The 22,319-nt window shown below is 39.5% G+C and overlaps 1 protein-coding gene across 6 annotated transcripts in view; it reads left to right on the top strand.

Moving 5' to 3' along the window:
- The window catches only part of LOC132384717 (cytoplasmic dynein 1 intermediate chain 2-like), an 88,924-nt gene extending 71,588 nt beyond the window's left edge, over positions 1 to 17,336 (top strand). For all 6 annotated transcript variants that reach the window (XM_059956108.1, XM_059956111.1, XM_059956110.1 and 3 more), the window contains 7 exons: positions 70 to 183; positions 3,238 to 3,371; positions 5,395 to 5,539; positions 6,067 to 6,207; positions 7,887 to 8,012; positions 9,680 to 9,779; positions 14,844 to 17,336. In XM_059956108.1, coding sequence (XP_059812091.1) covers positions 70 to 183; positions 3,238 to 3,371; positions 5,395 to 5,539; positions 6,067 to 6,207; positions 7,887 to 8,012; positions 9,680 to 9,779; positions 14,844 to 14,878 — 795 coding nt within the window. In that variant the 3' untranslated portion in view covers positions 14,879 to 17,336. The remainder of the gene's footprint in view (positions 1 to 69; positions 184 to 3,237; positions 3,372 to 5,394; positions 5,540 to 6,066; positions 6,208 to 7,886; positions 8,013 to 9,679; positions 9,780 to 14,843) is intronic.
- Positions 17,337 to 22,319: the final 4,983 nt, after the last annotated feature.

Below are 22,319 nucleotides of genomic sequence, written 5' to 3'. Positions count from 1 at the left end.
GTTGACCTGAGTAAATAGCTGCTTTCTACATCTTTTACATTGACTTTCATTGATTGTTCTGCAATATAGCACCCTGTGTATTGTGTGAATGTCGTTGGCACTCAAAATGCTCATAACTTGGTCAGCGTTTCCACTGATGGAAAACTGTGTACGTGGAGCTTGGACATGCTGTCTCAGCCACAGGTAAGAAACTTGCATTTTCTTGTTACTTGATAAATAAGTAATTTAGTTTTTAAGTAAATCATTTAGAATTGAAGCAAAACTGTTTGATTCTTGCACCTGTAATAGTTACAAAAATGAACTCGTCTGCATTAACTTTCTCTGATGTTGAATTGTTAATATTGTAAAATATGCCATGGCATTTCACAAGGGAGATCGATGACTGGGAGCCAGGACAAGGTTGCTAAAGATGACCAATAATATTGGTAATTAGTTTATTATTGCCAGGTGTTCCAAGATACAGTGAAAGCTTTTGTTTGCATGCCATCCAGATAGATTATTACATTCATAAGTACATAAAGGTAGTACAAAATGAAATAAAACAGTGCAGAATATAATGATGTTACAGTTAGTGAGAAAGTGCAGTGCAGTTAGACAATAAGGTGCAAGGCACTAACAAGGTAAGTTGAGATATCAAGAGTCATCTTAGCACATAAGAGATCCATCCAAAAGCCTAAAGCAGCACGATAAAAACTGTCTTTTAGCCTGGTGGTATGTGTTCTCAAGCTTTGGTAGGTTTTTATAAATAAAGACAGATGGATTCAAGGTAAAAAGTTTTAGGAAAGAGAGTTTGATTGGAATTGTGACAGTTGAATGTTCTACTCTCAGTGTAGGTGGGGTAGAAGATGCTGATGTTGGTCTGTTAGTCGTGAATGCCTGGCCTGTGATGTTGGGTGGGAAGAAGATACAGAGAGAAGACTTCAAAGACATTGTAAATCAAGATGACGATTTTTGAATTGAATTTGTTTGGAAATTGGGAGCCAGCAGTGGTTGGTTAGAATAAAATTTTGGGAGATAAAGTTTATGTAGAGTTAAGATGGTGCTGGTTAAACAAACAAAACTACTAACTACTCTAATAATCATACTTTTTCTGGAAAACAATCACTGCAATCAACTCCCTTTCAGAATTAGCTTTGGACTGCCTATACAACCTGGCATTTTTTTTGGTGTGAACTGAAGTCTCAAAGATGCAGGACTGTTGTGGTGTGGTGTGTATAGGTCAAATCAAAGCAGCAGGGCCTGGGTCCAAGAGTGCAGAACGAGCCAATGTTTAGCCATTGCTGGAGTGGACGGAGCCAATTCAAAGTGGCATATCCAAGGCAGTTCAAGCAATGAACAAGCCGATATTTGACTAATTTAAACACCAGGCCAGATTGTAAAGGTTGGGTATGGGCCGAATTGAGGTGGCAGGGCCCAGCTCCAGGAACGTATTGAAATGACTGAGCCCATATCCAAGAGCAAGGAATGACCCGCTGTTTGGTCAATTTCAGTGCCGGGCCAGATTGAAAAGGTCAGGGTGTCGGCACCAAAGCCGAGGGATAGGCTAGTGTTCTGCTCACGGCTTGCGAGGTTAGCTTGTCTCTGTGCTGAGTTGAAGCTGTGGCCTGCAACTAATGGGCTCCTGGACCGGCTACGAACTTACTTTTGTGAACTTCAACTCTGAATGTTATTTGTTTACTTTTACTGATTTTGTTTCTGCACAGTGGGTGTTTGACAGTTTTCTTTTTTAATAGATTTGATTAGGTTTCTTTGTTTTGTGACTGTAAGGAGGCAAATCTCGAGGTAGTATATACAATCCCTGCTGCTGAAAAGCATCCCCATAGCATGATGCTACCTCCACCATACTGCTGATGCATAGTATTAGATTTCTGCCACACGTACCACTTAGTGTTGAGGCCAAAAAGTTCTACTTTATCTCATCTGACCACAAGTCCTTACACACCTGTGCAGTATCTTCTAAGTGATGCTTTGCGCAGTCTTTACAGGCAAGGATATAACAAACACGAGAAAACCTACAAATGCTGGAAATCCAAAGTAACACACACAAAATGCTGGAGGAAGTCAGCAGGCCAGGCAGCATCTATGGTAAAGAGTAAACAGTCAACATTTTAGATCAAGACCCTTCAATAGGACTGATGAAGTTTCTCAGCCCAAAACATCAACTATTTACTCTTTTCCATAGATGCTGCCTGGCCTGCTGAGTTCCTCCAGCATTTGCATGTGTTGCACAGGCAAGGATATGCTTTTTTTTAAGTGGAACGTGTGGTGTAAATCTAATACTGTGCATCAGTCTGTATGGTGGAGGTAGCACAGTGCTATGGGAATGCTTTTCAGTAGCAGGGACTGGAAATCTGGTCAGGATTGATAGGAAGATGAATACTGCTAAATGTAGAGAAATCCTGGATAAAAACCTGCTAGCCTCTGCCAGAAAGCTTATACTGAGGTGGAAGTTTGTCTTTCTGCAGGACAAACGGCCCAAAGCACACTGCCAGTGCAACCATGGGGTGACTTCAAATGAAGAAAGCTGATGTCCTTGAGTGGCCTAGTCAGAGTCCTGATTTTAACCTGATCGAACACCTCTGGCCAGATTGCTGTCCACAGCCATTTCCCAACTAATATGGCACAGCCTGAGTAATTTTGCAAGGAGGAATGGGCAAATCTTGCTCTATCACCTTGTGCAAAGCTAATAGAGATTTATTCAAAAAGACTACTGGCTATAATAGTTGCAAGAAGTAGTTCAACTAAGTACTGAGGATGAATACTTTTGAACTTCTGACATTAGAGTTTTTATTTTTTTTTTTGTTTTTCATTCTTTACAATTTTCCCTGTTTTTTTTTTGCCTCTACTGTGAAAAGAAAGGACCATGTGGTTCACAAATAAAAATTCTCAGTTAAAATGATCAAAATCCCTGTTTGTAATACTCATTTGTATGAACAAAGGCTTGGGGTCTGAATATCTCTTCAAGGCACTGTAATATATTTACTTTTATAATAAATGTACTTTGAGCTTTTGAGAATGACTGAGGTGAACTTTGAGCAAAATCAAACAGACATGAAAAATCAGTCAATATTACAACAATTGGAATAGGTCTTGCCAATGTGGAGCCTTTGAGATTTGTTACATTAGTAATGTAAGCTTTTAACCTTGTGTCTCGAGACATCTTGCATATAAGGATTGATCTGAATGTGCAATTTTGTATCTTTCACTTATGAAATCACTTGCTACTTTATTTTGCAGGATAGTATTGAGCTGGTACACAAGCAGTCAAAGGCAGTTGCCGTAACCTCCATGTCCTTCCCACTGGGGGATATCAATAACTTTGTCGTGGGCAGTGAAGAAGGCTCAGTGTATACAGCTTGTCGCCTTGGCAGGTATGGGGTATGGAGGAAGTCTGCTATAGTTCCAATACCGATTATAATAGTCAATCATTATTCTATGATACCATTAGTTTGCCAACTAAAGCCAACTCTAAAGTTCTGGGCTTTGAGCTTCAGCACTGTTGCTGAACAGGTGATATGATGGAGTTCAGAAATGGAGTGTGTGTCCATAAAAATCAAAGCAGGGCAAGATGGAGGATGTTGAGGTTGGTGAGGTCAGGATGGGCAGGAAAACAGGACAGGTCAGTGGGGGTGGGGGGGAGCTAGAGAAGGAATCAGAAGATGAGCACAGGACTAGGGTGCTCATGTATGCAAACAAGAAAATTTTGGTGTGATCAAAGTTTTCTCTAAATCTTCAATATTGAGTTATTTCTGTTGTCAATGTAATCACTTAACTGTGCACATGACAGTATATTACTGCATTTATTCTTGCTCTGCTTGATACTCTCAAACAAAAAATTTGCAAAGTAGCTCATCCTTCAGCTCATCCCTGGCATGACTCTCAAAGCTTCAAAACCTGCAGGTTGTTGGCTACTTTCTTCCATCTTTGGGTTACGGATGAATTTCTGTTGTTTGAGTATCTGTGATACCATTATTGAACTTGAGCAGCAGTATATCTGCTCTGTGATAATTAAAGACCAAAACTTTAGTGTTGGCCTTAGCTAGCAAGGGTGTAAATCAAGTGAATTCACTAATTGACTGGGGTAACACCGCTTTCCTCCTGAATCTGTGCCGTGGTCTGAGTCGACTGCATCTTCAACCATTTACAAAATACAAAAGTAAATGTAAACTTCTAAGATTTTCACTCATCCTTCCGAACTGTGGAATCATAAACATATGTTGAAGTCCAATTAACCCTTAAATGTCCACCACTAAATTTGCTGTATAACTCTCCAGTCTTGATAATAACAAGATTTGTTAGACGTCCTCACCAGGTCTGACAACATTTCAGATTCATGACTTTTCATCAGATCTCAGAAAAATGAGAAACAAAATGTATTTTAAGTTGTAGAGGAGGGGGGAGAAAACAAAAAGGAAAGTCTGTGATAAGTTGGAGAGCTATAGCAAAAAGGATGATACTACAAAGCAAGAGGGAATGGCAATGAGACAAGATGAGAAATCAGAGTCTTAAGGACATGTAAATGGGAATAGCAGAATTATCTGAAACTGTTGAATTCACTATTGAGTCTGGAGTGCTTTAATGTGCCCTGCCAAAAGATTAAATGACATAGTTCATAGTAAATATTTGAAAGTTATAGGGAGGAAGAAAGAGGAATATTGAAGTAAAAAAAAAACATTAAAAGATAGAGATGATAATAATTGACTTGGAGAAAGGGAGGGGCATGGTGGTGCAGCAGATAGAACTGCTGCCTTACAGCTCCAATGACCTGCATTCAATCCTGTCTGTGTGGAGTCTGCATATTCTTCGTGTATGGGTTTCCATCATGTGCTCCTGTTTGCCCCCCACACATCAAAGCTATGCCAGTCAGTGGATTAATTCGCTGCTGTAAATTACCCCAACTGTCTAGATGAGTGGTGGAATTTAGGAGGAGTTAATGGGAATGTGAGGAGGAAAACGAATGAGATTATTGTTGGATCAGTGTAAGTGGGGGGCTGATAGGTAGTGTGTACTATAGGCCAAAGGGCCTGTTTCCATGTTACACCTCTCTATGACTCTATGTAAATGTAAGCAGTACAAAGAAAATTGGAGGTGGCCAGAAGGAATTCTATCCTTAACTGCTGCTAAAACAAGAACACAATTTTTGAAATTGAAAGTGAATGTCTGTCGACTGCAGACTGCTGCAACCTTCATGGGCTCAGGGTCTTGGACTGTGTTTCTAATGTGTGACTGTATTTTACTGATATCTTATATGTGCTTGCTACCTTATATGTGCATTGTGCTGTGTGTGACTGTTGGTACTGTATTTTGCACTTTGGCCCCAGGGTAACTTTGTATTCATGGGTATTCATGTTTGGTTGAATGACAATTAAACTTGAACTTGTCTATAAACTACAGCAAAGCTGGAATTATTGAGATGTTTGAAGGACACCAGGGTCCAGTGACAGGAATCCATTGTCACACAGCAACAGGAGCAGTGGACTTCTCTCATCTTTTCATCACTTCATCATTTGACTGGACTGTGAAGCTTTGGTCAACGAAGGTATGTACAAATAGATATCAGCAGACTTCTGATTTACTTCTATTGTGTATTTATGCTACCTTTTTCATAATCACATTGTCACTAATACAAAATGATCTGAATCGCTTGCATTAAAACGAAAGCAAATGGATTTTGTAGTTTTGTTCTAATTAGTATGCCTTTTGAAATATTTTGATTCTTAAACAGGTAGTCATGGCTGAAATAATTCTGTGTGACTCAAACGTAACTTCCTTCTTTCAGCCAGGTAGACCTGATTCAATCGACCGTCTATACTGAACGAAATTATCTTAGCCTCTGTGATAGAATTAAAAATGCAGCCTTTATTTTAGATCCCGGTTCCACTGGAATGCATCTGCTGGATCAAAACAATATTTGCTCCAGCAATGATCCTTGTTACAGTGAATCACTTCAAAGTGCAAGCAGAGGAGCAGTAGAATTGTACACCTTAATGATCTTTTTATGTGTCTAAAGATTATTGTATTAATTGCATGCTATCTCTTTAAGTTAACAGGATCTCTTTCTTTCAGAGCAACAAGTCATTGTATTCGTTCGAGGACAGTTCAGACTATGTGTTTGATGTCATGTGGTCCCCTCTCCACCCTGCACTCTTTGCATGCGTTGATGGAATGGGCCGACTCGATCTTTGGAATTTAAATGAAGATACTGAGGTAAGTCAAGAAAATCAATGAATGTAAAAGAGATTCTTTTAGTTGATGAATATGACACTATTTAATAGAAATTACAGCTGACAAAACATAATTGAAGATCACTCCTCATCTGAGGTGTGAATGCAGGTTGGATTCAATTAGACTTTCTAATCTCTCTGAAACATAGCTGCATTGAGAGACCATGGACTGAAATGGAAAAGGAGTCAGAATGCCCTGCATATAGAAACACGCATGCCCAGAAATTGGATTCCTTCTTGTTGTGAAAAATATACACTGCCCACATGCATCTCCTGGAAAATAAAACTGTGAAGTTGGGCAAAAATACATTTAAAACAGCCTAAAAAGTGTTTTTCTTACATATAGTCAAGTAATAAAGAGGACCTGTGGAATCCCTGTTAGGAGTTCCACACAGAATTCAAAGTTGCCACATCCAAAGTCACAATGATTGCTGGGAAACAAGTCAGAGCTGAAAGATCTCTCTCCCGTTGCAGCCACAGTACACAGCATATTTGCATAAAATGGCTGTGGTAAATGAAAGGGGCTTCACTGGTTCATCTTCCATAATTCTGGCCATGACATGTGGAGGCTAGGAGATGCTGGGTCAAGACATCGATGTGCCAGTCCAGACCTTTTACAACATGGAACAGTACAGCGCAGGAACAGGTCCTTTGGCCCATGATATCATGCCAAACTAATTAAACTAGTAATTAAACACCTACCTAAACTACTCCCTTCTACCTAACAATATCCATAACCCCTCAGTTCTTGGAGAGATTTCCATATTAATGGTGTAGAATTTCCTCTCTTTCCAGTTCCACCGAGTGCAAGTGGACTTCCACAAAGTGGTGCCAATCCGATGTCATTCCTTCAGCACAGACCCCAGCTTTTCCAAGTGTGCCTGAATGTCATCATTCAAATCAACCTGATCTCCCCTTCAAGAGCAGCCAGTCAGCTTATGAGGAGCGGGAAATAGTCCCAGTGGGTGGTGAATGTTAACTACAACATTCCAGCAGTAGATCTCATCCACCACAGCATTAGCCAGGAATTTCTCCAGACTATTACATGGCTGCCTTTTTTAACTGAACTCCCAACAACCTCCAGACATTGGGACATTGGATGTTCCCTTGTTTGATGTAAGAAGAGAATTTTAGAATCTTCCTCATATCACTTTTACAACTAGTGATGGAAAGCTTTCAATTACTGATGATCACGTTAGTGAAAGGCACAGCTCAAGGCAAACAGTGCTTTAAAAAACTCTGAAGCAAATCTTTAGTTGCCATCTCATTTCCAAATCCTACACTGTTTGCTCCTGGCTTATTTTTCTCTATGAGTATACAATAAAGATTGTCTTGGAACCTCTAACATTGGTCAAGAAGAAATTACCTGTGACAACGTTAAGTATGCCACCAATGTCAGGCAAATACAAACTGTACTAAAGTGAATCACACAGAAGTGGCCAGGCCAAGTATCTAATTTACCCATAAAAATCACACGCAAAAAATCATAGTTTCTTTGCTTTGAAACTGGACCACTCATGGACTTATCATATTGTAACTGGACTTTAAAGCTAGAGTGTATCTCAATGCCTTAATATAGTTTTCAATTGTTATACTTAGAACAAAAATATCTTCCACATTCTTCATATAGAAACAAAACCTCAATTTGCTTGTAAAATTTAGGTGCCTACTGCAAGTATCACCATGGAGGGAAACCCTGCATTACATCGTGTACGCTGGGCACAGTCAGGGCGAGAGATTGCCGTGGGAGATTCTGAAGGTCAAGTGTTAATCTATGATGTTGGTGAGGTAAGGAGTTGCAATCAAAAGGTTCCCAGGCAAAGTTGCGTTTTATTGCTTTTCTCAACTCTCTGAAATGCTTTTCCACAAGCAATATGCTGTGTGTGGTATTTTTTAAAGAGTCATAGAGCATTACACAGAACCAAGTCTTTCAGCCCACTATATACTTGCTAACCATCAAACACCCTTCTGTTCTAATCCCATTTACCAGCACTTAGTCCATAGCCTTATCTGCATTGGAAATTCAACTACTCTTCCATATAGTGAGAGTCCCTGCTTCCACTACCCCCTCAGTCAGTATGTTTCAAAATCCAACCACCTTGAGGGGAAAATGTTCCTCTGATTCCCTCCAAACTTCATAACCCTTACCCTAAACTTATGCCCTCGGGTTTTGTCTAATTTGCAAAGGGGTATAGTTATATACTCACTATATACCCTATCTATACTCTCAATAATTTTGTACACCTCTATCAGTTCCCCCTCAGCCTTCTCTGTTCAAAGGAAAGTAAACCCAAATTATCCAGTCTCTTATTACAACAGAAACACTCTATCCCAGGCAATGTCCTAGTGAATCTCTTCTGAACCCTCTCTAGTGCAACTACATACTTCCTATAGTGTGGCAACCAAAAAGGTTCCTTAGTGACCTAGTGGTTAAGATTTGGTGTTTTCACTGCCACGGGCTGAACTCAGTTCCCAATCAGAGAAAAATGTTTGGTGTGGTATGGTAGTGTAGTGGTTAGTGTAATGCTATTACAGCACCAGCAACCTAGGTTGAATTCAGCCGCTGTCTGTAAGAAGTTTGTATGTTCTCTCCGTGATGTGTGAGTTTCTTCTGGGTGCTCCAATTTTCTTCCACATTCCAAAGTTGTATGAGTTAGTAGGTCAATTGATTACATGGGTGAAAATTGGGTGGTGCAGGCTCAATGGGCCAGAAGGGCCTGTTACTGTGCTGTATCTCTAAATAAGATGAAAAAGGTAAAAGCTGCACACAGTACTCTTAAGTACAGACCTAACCAATGTTTTATAAACTTGTATAAAGATGTCCGTGTGGTTATATTCTATGCCCTGCCTAATGAAGACAAGTATCCTATACAGCACCTTCCCCTTAGTTTTCCACTCTTAAGCTTCAGCAGGTTCCAGTCCTGTCCCCAGCTAAGTGATTTTCCAGTAGTAGGCATGAGTCACTGACTGAGTTACCATTTCTTTGGCACAGAATAGACTGCAATGCTCCAGAGCTAACCCTAATTAATTCAGGTTTGCCAACAATTTTCTTGGTTTGTCTGCTTGAGTGCATTTTACCTCAATTCATCCATTCAAGAAAGAAATAACAGATTCTGTGTAGTGTGGTGGAAATGTAGATGAGATTACAAAGTATCTCCCAGCAATGTATGATGTTAAACATACTGAGATTGTTTTTAATAACTGTACTTACAAACCTGACTCAGACCGATTGAATGACCTCAGAACTCTGAGCTGTGCCTAATAATCCATATCAGAGCATGATATAGTTCAGTGTTCTGGGAAAGCTAATCCATTATCTCTACTGACTTTCATGAGCCACATAGGTGGGGTCATCATTATATAGCTTATCTCAATGAGTAGCTGTGGTAGTGAATGGCTGACACTAACGACTGTTTATAGGTATAACATGAACTTAATGTTTTACTTTTTTTCAGCAAATCGCTGTTCCCCGGAGTGATGAATGGAACAGCTTTGCCCAAACGCTTGTTGACCTCAAAGCAAATGGAAACGACGCAGAAGAGGAAGCAACAACAGGTCTCTTAGCATAAACATTATAGCGGTTTTGCCACCTTCTCTCAATTTATCAGTGGAAGAAACTGCTTTCATATTTACTAACGCAAATAAGCTTTCCTATTGCCTCTCCTTACCAATCAATCATGTAGAGAGTATAATGTGTGAATTGTGCCAATTTCCTTGATTCAATATTTCTTCAGGACTTTCTGCTTGGATGATAATATTCTCCCTGCTCATTTGTCTGGTTAAAGCCTCCAGCACTGCTGTGTGTGTTCTATTACTACTTATATCTAAGTTTTTTTTTGATGCTCTTCCAGTGACCTAAGGTGGTAGTCTCCAACCTTTGAGCAGCAGAGCAAATCTGTATGCCATTATTAGTGAGTGGGCCCAAATGATTACACTTGGACTGAAAAGACCCATGATTGAACAACATGTTTTGCTTACATTACTTACAACAGAACCTTTCCTCATACTCTATGAAAACTTGGAGGAAAATATTCTGGTCTGTTAATTCTTAGAAACACCTCTGTTAGAGTGCAGAGTTACTGACATTTACCTGAGCCTAAAAATTCAGTGACAGAGGTCACTTTCGAATTCTCTTCCCTGCTACCCATGCTGTGTTGCAAGTTCTTTCCACAACTGGATAATAAGCGAAGGAATACATCAAAAAGTACCCACTTATTTCACAATGTAGTATTATTACATTCCAAATCAGTTGTGCAAATCATGGCATTTCTTGATCTGTCCAAAAATGTTGCAGATTTCTTAACTTTTTAAATTTCCCATGTAACTTGCAAGCATTTAGAATCGATGAGGAGGAAGGACACCAGGCAGCTATCAAGTATGGCCCAGTTGAAAACAAACTGCCCAGCCTAATCGCTATCCCTACTGGCTGCAGCTCTTCAAATTCCAATATTGTTTAAATGTAGGCAGTGATTTCTGCCTCTCCCATCCTTTCAGACAGTGAGTTTCAGCCACCTACCCACCCAGCACCCTCTGGATGTAAACAATTTTCCTCCTCTCCCCTCTATTCCTTCCACCAGTTACTTTAAACTTTGTCCCCTGATTATTAATCCCTATACTGAGAAGTAAGTGTTTTCTATTTACTGATAATTTGTGCACCTGAATGAAGTGTTTCTCTTTAAAGGAAACAACATGGTTTATTCAATCATTAATTTAAACTTAACCATATTAACCAAGGTTTAAACTACTGGTCATCTGAGAACCCAGAAGGGCATGGGTTCTGGATCCTCAGTTCATTAAGCAACTGCCTAGAATAATTCAACAGTATAAATGAACAAATCTGTAATCTCTTTAGCACAAATATACTTGTTGCCTGAAAGAACTCAGAGCAGCTGCTGTATCTGAAACCTCCTGACTGGTTGCTGAATCAGCGAAGACTAACTCTGTTCAAAACAGTAGACTGTGGATGTTCAGATACTTTAGATTTTGCCCAATTATTTCTTCAGCTATTTGCTGAACCTCTGATCTCAAAAACATTCCAGCATGATGGGGAGAGACCTCTCTTGCTTGCTTTGTAAAGCTCATGCCTGACACACCACCTCTATAAGCCACTGCTGTCAGTCCATCATGAAGTCATTAACAAAGTGAAGATTTATTTTAATTGCACCTCAACTTCAAGCATTTAATGAAAGATGTTTGATTTTCACTGAATACTCTTAGCACCAAGAGGATTTAAACATTATTATGCCCACCAGAACACTGATGTCCACTAGTCTTCACAATTCCTTCAGTGGACCTCCAACCAAACAAGAGTGACAATTTCCTAGTATCCAGGGTTTTTGGGTGTTTTTTTGTTACCTACAAAGAGAAACACAAAAAAGTTTGCAAAGGAATCTAAGCAGGTAAAGGGGATGAGGGAAATGTATAGCAAAAAGGGTATAGTTAGGGAAGTGTAAGGTTGCTCATTTTGCCAGGCAGAATGATTTCAATAGTGTGAAAGAAATGAATGTCAGTGTTCATCAGAATCTTGGGTCCTCTTATAAGAAACACAAATTTATCATTCAGGTACAACAAACAGTGAGAAAGGTTAGTGGAATGTTGGTGGAATTGGAGGAGGCATGATGTACATTAGTAAGAAAGGCTTATGACAATTGCACAGGGCTCTGAGATCACTTTGAGGAATTGTATATGGTTTTAGTCTTAAGCAAGAATATATGTATATTTTTGGAGGCAATTGAATGAAGGTTTGTAATATTTTTTGCTTGGACAGAGATGTCTTATGAGAAGAGATTATCTACACTATGCCTATCCTCCCTGAAGCCTGGAAGATGATCTCATTGAAACTATTGAGAGCAGGTTTGATAGGGTAGATGCAGTCATGGGAATTGAAATAGAGCTAATGGTCCAGGTTGGAGAACCTTCATCAGAAATGGGAAGGAGACAAAAAGAAGCTCATTATGCTGCCAGTGGATTGGGGTGGGGGAGTGCGGTGGAGTGGAGTATGTCTTTGATTGGATAATTCTGGCGTGACCAAGCTGTAAACAGGAGTTAGTGGGTGAATGGGAGTAATTGGAGAGACGAAAGAATGTAGGAGTTGTGAAATGCAGAGTAGAAAGGCCCGTCCAACATCTCCAGCTGGGTATGTTCTCCACTCCCCAAGAGAAAAGTGCAGGACAGAAAGAACAAACCAACATGACAGTTGGAAGACCAATAAAGACAGAGAGTTGTAGAATTTGATATTGAGTCTAGAAGGTTGTAATGTGCCCAGGAGGAATTTTCTTTCTAGTGGTGTCTAGATCTAGTCTCAGGTGGAGATGAGAAGGATTTATTTTTCTGTGGATTGTGAATCTTTGGAATTGTCTATCCTAGACAGCCATGGAGGCTGAGTTACTAAGTACATCTAAGACTGAGAAAGTTGGATTATTGGATTACATGGGAATTGAGCATCTTATGGAGCAGGCAGCAGAGTGGAGGTGAGAGCAAGGGTCAAATCGGTCATGACCTAAATGGTAGCGCAGGTGAGAGGGATGTATGGCCCACTCCTGCTCTTGCTCCTTATCTTATTAGCTAAATATTTAACTAAAATGTAACATTATTTATGTGTGAAACCCCACAGGTTTTCTTAGCTGTGTAAGTCTAGGGAATACACACTCCCGTGCCGGAGGTGTTATATATATTAACACTAACACTTACTTATTTGTTTAAACCATTTTAATATAATGCTTTTATGACAATTAGAAAGGATGGAAGAATATCTTGTAATATGGAATCAGAAACTGATTTAATATCAAGGGCATATGTCTTGAAATTTAACACAAGGAAGTCTGCAGATGCTGGAAATTCAAGTAACACACACACAAAATGCTGGTGGAACACAGCATGCCAGGTAGTATCTATAAGGAGAAGCACCGTCGACGTTTCAGGCCGAGACCTGACGAAGGGTCTTGGCCTGCAATGTCAACAGTGCTTCTCCTTATAGATGCTGCCTGGCCTGCTGTGTTCCACCAACATTTTGTGTGTGTGTCTTGAAATTTGTTGTTTTGCAGCAGCAATCCAATGCAATACATAATACAAAACTATAAATTACAATAAGAAGTATGTATAAAAAGAACATAAACTTATGCAAGGGGAGACATTGCATAAAAATATACTCATTTATGATCAAGGCACGACATATTTTGTAGAATGATGAACTCATCTGAAGAATGTTGTCAAGTGAGTCTCCTGTGCTCCAGGGAAATGGGCTGCAGAACTTCCTAATGTGGAGTCATGCCAACGTGTTTAGCACTACACAAAATGAGGGACAGCTATCTTGAGATTAAATGGGGCATATTAAGAATTGTTCTTTTCTAAAACGTAAGAATGTTTAAGTAGTTTGGTCATGAGCAATTCCTTCACAGCATCTGCTGTAGACTTGGAATAGAGATGCAAATGATAGATGCAAAAGTTTTCAAATGCACTTAAACTGATGGCCTCTCTATAAGTAACCAAACACCATCAAATGCTAACATCTACAACTCTTCTTAATAACTATACAATGAAACTATCCTCTCTTGCACTTACTGTTGTTCCTGCATTCACTGTTGCAGAGTAAGACCTTGCTCTGTGTAGTAACTGGCTTTCAGATCTCCTTGCATTATTAAAAATAGACACTTCTGTCCTGCCACCTCACCCTGCTGCGGCAGGATACTGATGTTGGGCACAAACTTCTGTTTCCATTCCAGAATGCAGAATATAACACAGCAGATGTATCATTCCCTCAGGCAACTGACCACAAGTAGAAATAATTTTATTTAAAATGCTGCTTCTATTGATTAAGTGGAATGCCTCCTTATGTATGTGAGGAAACTACAGTCTAGTTCAACAATATGGGATCAAATAGTTAAACTGTACTTAATGCTTGGCAATGATTGGTGGTTTAACAAAAGATGGAAAGAACAGACTTCTCCGTGTACTCACGGTATCATTACAAACAGAAATAAAATCAGGATGGGATCAGGTTACCATGCAGTACTTTAAGTTGGAGTAACCACTGAGGCTAACATCCACAAATCCATCTTTGATCACTCAGTTTGCTTTGTGTGCCATTTGCATGATTATTTTAAAATGAAATCTGGAAAATATGACAATTGCATCCCATGTTTGGGATCCTGGATGTTTCTCAGTGTTTCAACAAAATTCTTCACTATCTGCCTTAATATAGGTTGCATGGCTATATTGGTGTTTAAAATGAAAAAAAAACTCATAGCCTACTCTGGCAGTGCAACTATACTGATATTAAGCAGAACTTAATTATTAACATCTCAAAGCTTGATTCTAAAAAATATAGCCTGATGCATTTTTTGCAAGTGTTAAGAAATTAAAATTATATAATGTATGTGTGTGTTGCTGCAATAATGTGTAATTTGAATTTAAATTTTAATTTGTATAATGCTATTTAAATGCATATCAAGTGCTTATTAAAAAGTTGTTAAATATTTTATCATAATACTTATGGCATTTTTTTAAAAAGCAATTCATTGTGTATGAAGCACTTTAAAAATTTAGACATAAGCTGGTTATATAAATGGAGATATTTTGATGTTTTTTTTTGCTGACACTATAATGCATTACTCCTTCCAGAAATGAGCTGCGAAGTACAAGAAGTACCTCCCTGAGATTTTTCAATCAATGTATTGCTAGCATTATGAATGCAAATAAAGTACAGAACATTCCTGCAATATAAATAACATGCTTCTGTTTTCTTTTTATATATAGAGATAACATATACAGATGTTGCTTGACTGTTATATTAACTTTACATAGTTACTTAAACAATGAAATTCTCAGTCTAATACAAAAGAATCTACAAATTTTATTTACTTTCAACTATATTAAGGACTTGCATTCTACAGTACCCTTAAGAATGCCTCAGTTAATTTTATAGTCTGTTGTTACAGCATTATGTCAGTGACTGGACAATGTAGGAAATGTGCTTTTGAAGAAAAAAGCTGGGAAAACCTGTAACAGTTGTAGATTCCCTCACCTCTCGTTGATTTGGTTTTAAATACAACTGTCATTTGTGAAAGAGGAGCAGCACCATAATGAAATATGATGGGTAAAGGCAAAAAAATACTGGAAGAAGCAAACAGAAACTTTACAACTTATTCGTAGTGTTTGGAAGGCTTTGATTTTTCACTGGATTATTAATCACTACCAGATCTTTCAATGGAAAGGGCAAATACTAACCCATGTACTGCCACTAAGTGTGATTCTTAATTATTACAAATGGAACAACTGTCAATTTCCCTGTCACTTCTGGGTAGCACGATATTAATACGCAGCAGCCTCTCCAGACTCTGGATTGGGGATTGCCAAACGTTATGTGGATTTTCTGGTGTAGTCTGTTTTGTCATGTGTTTTTGTGATATCATTCTGGAGGGACGTTGTCTCATTTTTTAACTGCATTGCATTTGTGGTTTTTAAATGACAATAAACTGAATCTGAAAAGCAAGGGTGTATTGAGAAAGAGAAATGTGGTTTTGATGATTTTGGTCAGTTCAATAAATGTGTGAATAAATTCAAGATACAAAGCCCACATAACTAGTTCTCAGTGTAGCAGTTTATTCCAATAGCACTTTATGGTCAAAGAACTACTTTCAAGTGAAATGACTCATAATACAGAAACGTGGCATACTACAAGCTCCTACAAAGGATAAATGGCCTCAACACCAAGAATAACTTCTTACTCTTTCTGAAAATAGCACCAAGAATAGTCCACCCAAGAGCATAGATGAGCCTTAATTTAAAGGAAGCTATGACAGTGCAGGGACACTAATACCCTTGTAGTACTGGATTTGGGAGCCTCAGTCTAGATCTTTCTGCTTGAATGTTGGGTGTGGGACTCAAATCCACAACTTCCTGGCTGAAATTGTGTCAGAGCCACAACTGATACAATGTTCAAAGCTGCTCCCAGCATGTCCTTCTACACGCTTCACTGGACCAGAGTTAGTCCCCTGGACTGACAGTAAAGGTGGAGTGAGGGATGTGCCAGGCCATGAGTTTACACATTGTGGAGATGGATCATCTCTGCTGCTGACAATCTACAGCATCTCATGGATGCCCAGTTCTCATCTGTCAGATCAGTTCTGAGTCTGTCCCATTGAATACAGTTGCAGTGCCACACAACCTCATGGAGGGGCTGCTCGGTATGAAGGTAGTACTTCAGCTCCACGAGGACTGTGCAGCAGTCGCTTCTACTCACGTTATTGTGGACAGATTTAGCATTGAATTTGCCCTCTTAAATTCACAATCCTAGTCTGAATAAGAAACTGCAGCGTTGCTTGTCAACCTCATTCAGGTCCTGGATCTCTTGTTTCTCCTCAAGGTGATGGCATCAGACCATGCTTCAAGCCCACCAATCACACAGAAGGGGGGGGGGCATTTCTAATGAGGGGCCAAATACCACTGGATGTCCTAACAAATGGTAGTCCAATTGGGAAAACTATGGGAAGGCTGTCTCAATAGGAGAGAGTGAGACAGAAACAGCTGAGGAATGTTATTTTAGTGGATCTTCAGATTTATCATGAACAGCAATCTGAATCTGATGGTTGGAAAGGCAAGTAACATATTAGATTATATTAGCAGAGGGACAAAATCCAAATCCAAAAGTACAAAACTTTGGTATAAATGAACAGAACCACTGGCAAGCATATATTAATGATCTAGTGTGCTCATAGGGTTTTGATACACAGTGGCCCAGAAGCTGTAGGAATGATGCATCAGTTTGTGTTGCAAATTCATTTTTTACATCAACCTTCAGCCTGTATAACATTGACACTGCTGATTACTTCAATGCTAGATTGTTACTGGCTCAGCATATCATCAGGGCATGTATGTTCAAATGTTCATTTATTATCAAAGTATGTATCTGTACACAACTCTGAGATTCATCTTCTCCAGATGACCAAGAAACAAAGCAAGAACATGAAAGTCATTTAAAGAGAAACATCAAACCCACCCCGTCACCAAAAAGAATGGCATCCCGATCATCAACCCCACCTCCCCTGCACAAAATGGAACAAGAACATTGACCCAAGTCCCTAACGCCTTCACAAAAATGCAACAAGAACATCGATCCCCTCACACAACAAAACAGAAAAGGAATGAGCAAAAAACACAAAATTTCAAAATCATAATTTTAAAAAGTCCACAGTCCATAAATGCAATAATTTAATCCATAAACGCAGAACCATGGTTACATCCTCTGACATCACCGAAATGCAGAGGCTTACCCACCTGTCGCAGTGATCCACATAGTGATAGGTCACTTACAGACTCCTCTGGTAACGATCAAAAGGAAGGCAGTTGGTGCTGAACTCTCACTCGCCTTCTGCATTCACCTCAATGTCTCAATCTTTCACAATGCTTTAAACAGCAATGGATGCTTTAATAGTGAAATGGAGTCGAACATTGGCTCTTGGCCCATCTCTAAGTTTCTTCACATCAAGGCCGTTAATATGCACTCGCTTCCCGGAATCTTCTCAGAGACAACGAAGTGCTGGGTCACTCAATCTCCAGACTGTAAATCATAGGCTCTAACAATTCCAAAAACACATTTAAGGTGAAAAACAGGCATAAAAGTAGTAAAATAGACATTTTTGTGGGCTATCTAGAAGATGTCGATAGGAAACACCTTCACATCCACCTTTCTATTGTTTTGACTCTTATAAGCTCCAACAGATGCTGCAATATTTCACCCATGTGTCCAATTTTTCATTGTGTGAATCAGGTTTGGCTTTCTGGAGGCCATACGGCGATATCTGTTTTCTGGGATGATACAAAAGTTCATGACTAAGAAGAGTTGAAGAGTAAAAGCAAACGAGAGGACATAAAACAAAGTAAAAATTAATGGGAAGATGGAGGATTGTGAAGTTTGTAAAAACCTACAGAGAGCAACTAAAAATATCATTAGAAGGGAAAAGATGAAATATGAAAGCAAGCTAGCAAATAATATCAAAGTGGATAGTAAAAGTTTTTTCAAGTATGTTAAAAATAAATGAGAAATGAGAGTGGGTATAGGACCGCTAAAAATGATGCAGGAGAAATAATAACAGGACAAGGAGATGGCTGATGAACTACATGAGTATTTTGCATGTCTTCACTGTGGAAGACACTAACAGTATGCCTGATGTTGTAGTGCAGTGGTCCCCAACCACCAGGCCGCAAAGCATGTGCTACTGGGCCGTGAGGAAACAATATGATTTGGTGGTATGAAACGATATGAGTCAGCTGCAATGCACACTCCTTATCATTTCATACCGACAAATCATATTGTTTCCTCGTGGCCCGGTAGCACATGCTTTGCAGCCCGGTACTGGTCCATGGTCCAGTGGTTGGGGACCACTGTTGTAGTGTGTGAAGGAAGAGAAGTGGGTGCAGTTACTATTACAAGAGAGAAGGTGCTCAAAAAGCTAGAAGACCTGAAGTTACATAAGTCACCAGGACGAGATGAACTGCACCCTAGAGTTCTAAAAGAGGTAGCATTAGAGATTATGGTGGTATTAGCAATGATCTTTCAAAAGTCATTGGACTCTGGCATGGTGCCAGAGGACTGGAAAATTGCAAATGTCACTCCAGTCTTTAAGAAAGGAGGAAGGCAGCAGAAAGGAAATTATAGACCAGTTAGCCTGACCTCAGTGGTTGGGAAGATGTTGGAGTCAATTGTTAAGGATGAGGTTATGGAGTACTGGTGACACAGGACAAGATAGGACAAAGTCAGCATGGTTTCCTTACAGGAAGATCTTGCCTGAAGAACATGAGGAATTCTTTGAGGAGATTACAAGTAGGATAGATAAAGGGAATGCAGTGGATGTTGTATATTTGGACTTTCAAAAGGTCTTTGACAAGGTGCCACACATGAGGCAGTGAGTGGGAATAAAAGGATCTTTTTCTGGTTGGCTGCCAGTGACTAGTGGTGTTCCGCAAGGGTCGGTGTTGGGACCAATTCTTTTATGCTGTTTATAAATGATTTAGATGATGGAATAGATGGCTTTGTTGCCAAGTTTGCAGATGATACGAAGATTGGTAGAGGGGCAGGTAATGTTGAGGAAATGGGTAGGATGCAGAAGGATTTAAGATTAGGAGAATGGGCAAGAAAGTGGCAAATGAAATACAATGTTGGAAAATGCATGGTAATGCACTTTGGTAGAAGAAATAAATGTGTGAACTATTTTCTAAATGGGGAGAAAATCCAAAAATCTGAGATGCAGAACACCCTAAAGGTTAACTTGCAGGTCAAGTCAGTGGTGAGGAAAGCAAATACCATGTTAGCATTCATTTCAAGATGTCTAGATACAGAGCAAGGGCCCCTCATCTTAGAAAAGACATGCTGGCACTGGAGAGGGTCCAGAGGAGATTCACAAGGATGATTCCAGGAATGAAATAGTTATCATACGAGGAACATTTGATGGCTCTGGGTCTGTACTCACTGGAATTCAGAAGAACGGGGGGGGGGGGGGGGGGGCATATCATTGAAGTCTTTTGAATGTTGAAAGGCCTAGACAAAGTAGATGTGGAAAGGATGTTTCCCATGTTGGGAGAGTCTAGGACCAAGAGGGCACAGCCTCACGATAGAGGAGTGTCCATTCAAAATGGAAATGAGGAGAAATTTTTTTAGCCAAAGGATGGTGAAATTGTTGCTACATGCTGCTGTGAAATCAGGTCATTGGGTGTATTTAAGACAGAGATTGATAGGTTCTTGATTGAACATGGCATCAAAGGTTATGGGGAGAAGGCTGGGAACTGGGGTTGAGGAGGAGAGAAAGAAAGGATCAACCATGATTGAATGGCAGAGCAGACTCGATGGGCCAGATGGCCTAATTCTGCTCCTATGTCTTATGTCTGGGTAAGTGGACAAAGGAATGAGAGATGGAATTTAACTCAGAGAAGTGTGAAGTGAAGCATTTTAGGGAGTTAAACAGGGCAGGGCTTACACAGTAAATGTCAGGGCACTAGGGAGTGTTGTCAAACAGAGAGACCGAGGGGCACAGAGACTTAACTCCCTGAATATGTCAACAGGTACATGGTGGTGAAGAAGGTGTATAGCACACTTACCGTCATAAGATAGGATATTAAGTATAAGAGTTGGGACATCATGTTACACTGGAGAGGGGAAAGATTTTAAAAGGGTTAAGTTTTTCACAGAGATGTTGTTTGTTATATAGCACAAACTACCAGAGGAAGTGGTAGAGGCAGGTACAAGTGCAACAGTTAAAACACATTTGGATAAGCTCATGGTGAGAATAAACTTTAGAGGGACATGAATCAAATGCAGGCAAATTGGATGTGCTCGGAAAGTCAACTTGGTTGGTATAGATGAGTTGGGCCAAAAGGCCTGTTTCCATGCTTTACAACTCTGAGTATATAGATTCTATTTACAAATTCTACTATTTCCTAACAGCCAAATTATCTTGTAAAGTCTTACCTGGCATAATGTAAGAAATTGGTATTTTAATTGTCTCATGATTAACATTAATCTTTCCAGTAAATTTGTTGTGGCATTAATCTCTTCTAAAATTGCATTTTATAAGATTATTTTTAATGTGCATCTATAATGTGCTGCAATATCTGTCCAAACTCCCAAATTCTCCCAATTTGCCTTTCTAAATCTGAGCACAGCAGACCAATCCATATAGCTGCCACCATTTCCAGTTAGTTACACAGTAGTGAGTGCAATTCACATTGACCTCATTGAACTACTCAGTTCCATCTAAAAAGATGTGCAATTCTATGGCACCTTTCACATTCAAAGTGCTTTACACCAAATGAAGTCTTGTTGAAGTGTTACAAGAAATGAGTTGGAGACATGGAACCACAAAGAGTAATGGTGGCCAAATAATCTGTTTTGGTGATCTTGATTAAATGTTCTGCATTGGCCACAACTAGATAACTCCTAACTCTTCTATAGAGAGCACCAAAAGCAGCAGACAACATCCACTCTTTAGCTGGGGCACAGGATGTAAGAGCAGGGAGGTTATGCATCAACTTTGTGAAATATTGGTTAGACCACAGCTAGAGTACTATGTGGTTCTGGTCACCACACTATAGGAAGGATGTGACTGCACTGGAGAGGGTGCAGAGGAGATTCACCAAGATGTTGCCTGGGATGTAAGGTTTCAGTTATGAGGAGAGACCGGAGAGGCTGGTTCTGTTTCCCTTGGAATGGAGGAGACGGATCAGGAACCTGACAAATCTACACAAAATTGAGGGGCCTAGATGGTGTGAATATTTTAAAAAAACCTTTTCTCCACGCAAAAAAACATCTAAGGCCAGAGGGACGAGGAGTAAGGACTTACAGGAAATCTGAGGAAGAAGTTTGTCTTCCTCCTCCCACCTCCCTTCAAGGGTGGTTGTAATCTGGAACTACTGCATGATGGGATGGTGGAGGCAGATACTCGCACTATATTTAAGTATCTAGATAACAACTTGAACCACCAAGGTCTGAATTGCAAAACACCAGATGGAGTGCTGCATGACTCCAAGGACTATATGAAAAATTCAATTAACTTTGCAACAAGAAACCAAATAACCATACACTCCATGTTACATGTGAATAAATTGAATTACAATTTATGTTTGGGTCAATAACTACTTAAATACCATGAGTCCATTTTATGTTAAAAATGTTAAGACATTTTTAACATTTTTGTCCAATGCATGGGTGCCCACTCATTGATCTACCAAGGCTACATGTTAGTAACACAGTAAACTTGAATTTTCAATGTCCATCCATATAAAGATACCAGCTGCTTATACTAAGGGTGAAAAAACATTTGACCTATCTGGGATACAGGAAACATCATGCCGACCAACACAAAGAAGATTGTAATGATACTGAACATAATAACTCGTCCACTGCAGATGACTTGGTTCTTTAGCTAATGTTGCCAGTTCCCAACTTTAAAAGTTGGCCACTGATTTTCAGACTTTTTTTGTTCCAGCCTTGGGACAGAAAATCCAAATCAGTAATTCACTTCAGAAGCTCAGAAATTATTGACCATCTCTGCTCGCCTTAGTTTCAAAGCGCAAATTATAATCTGTGATGTAGAAAAAGCCAAG

This window comes from Hypanus sabinus, chromosome X1 (assembly GCF_030144855.1).
Source record: "Hypanus sabinus isolate sHypSab1 chromosome X1, sHypSab1.hap1, whole genome shotgun sequence".
Taxonomy (NCBI): Eukaryota; Metazoa; Chordata; class Chondrichthyes; order Myliobatiformes; family Dasyatidae; genus Hypanus; species Hypanus sabinus.
This window is presented reverse-complemented; position numbering and strand designations above follow the sequence as displayed.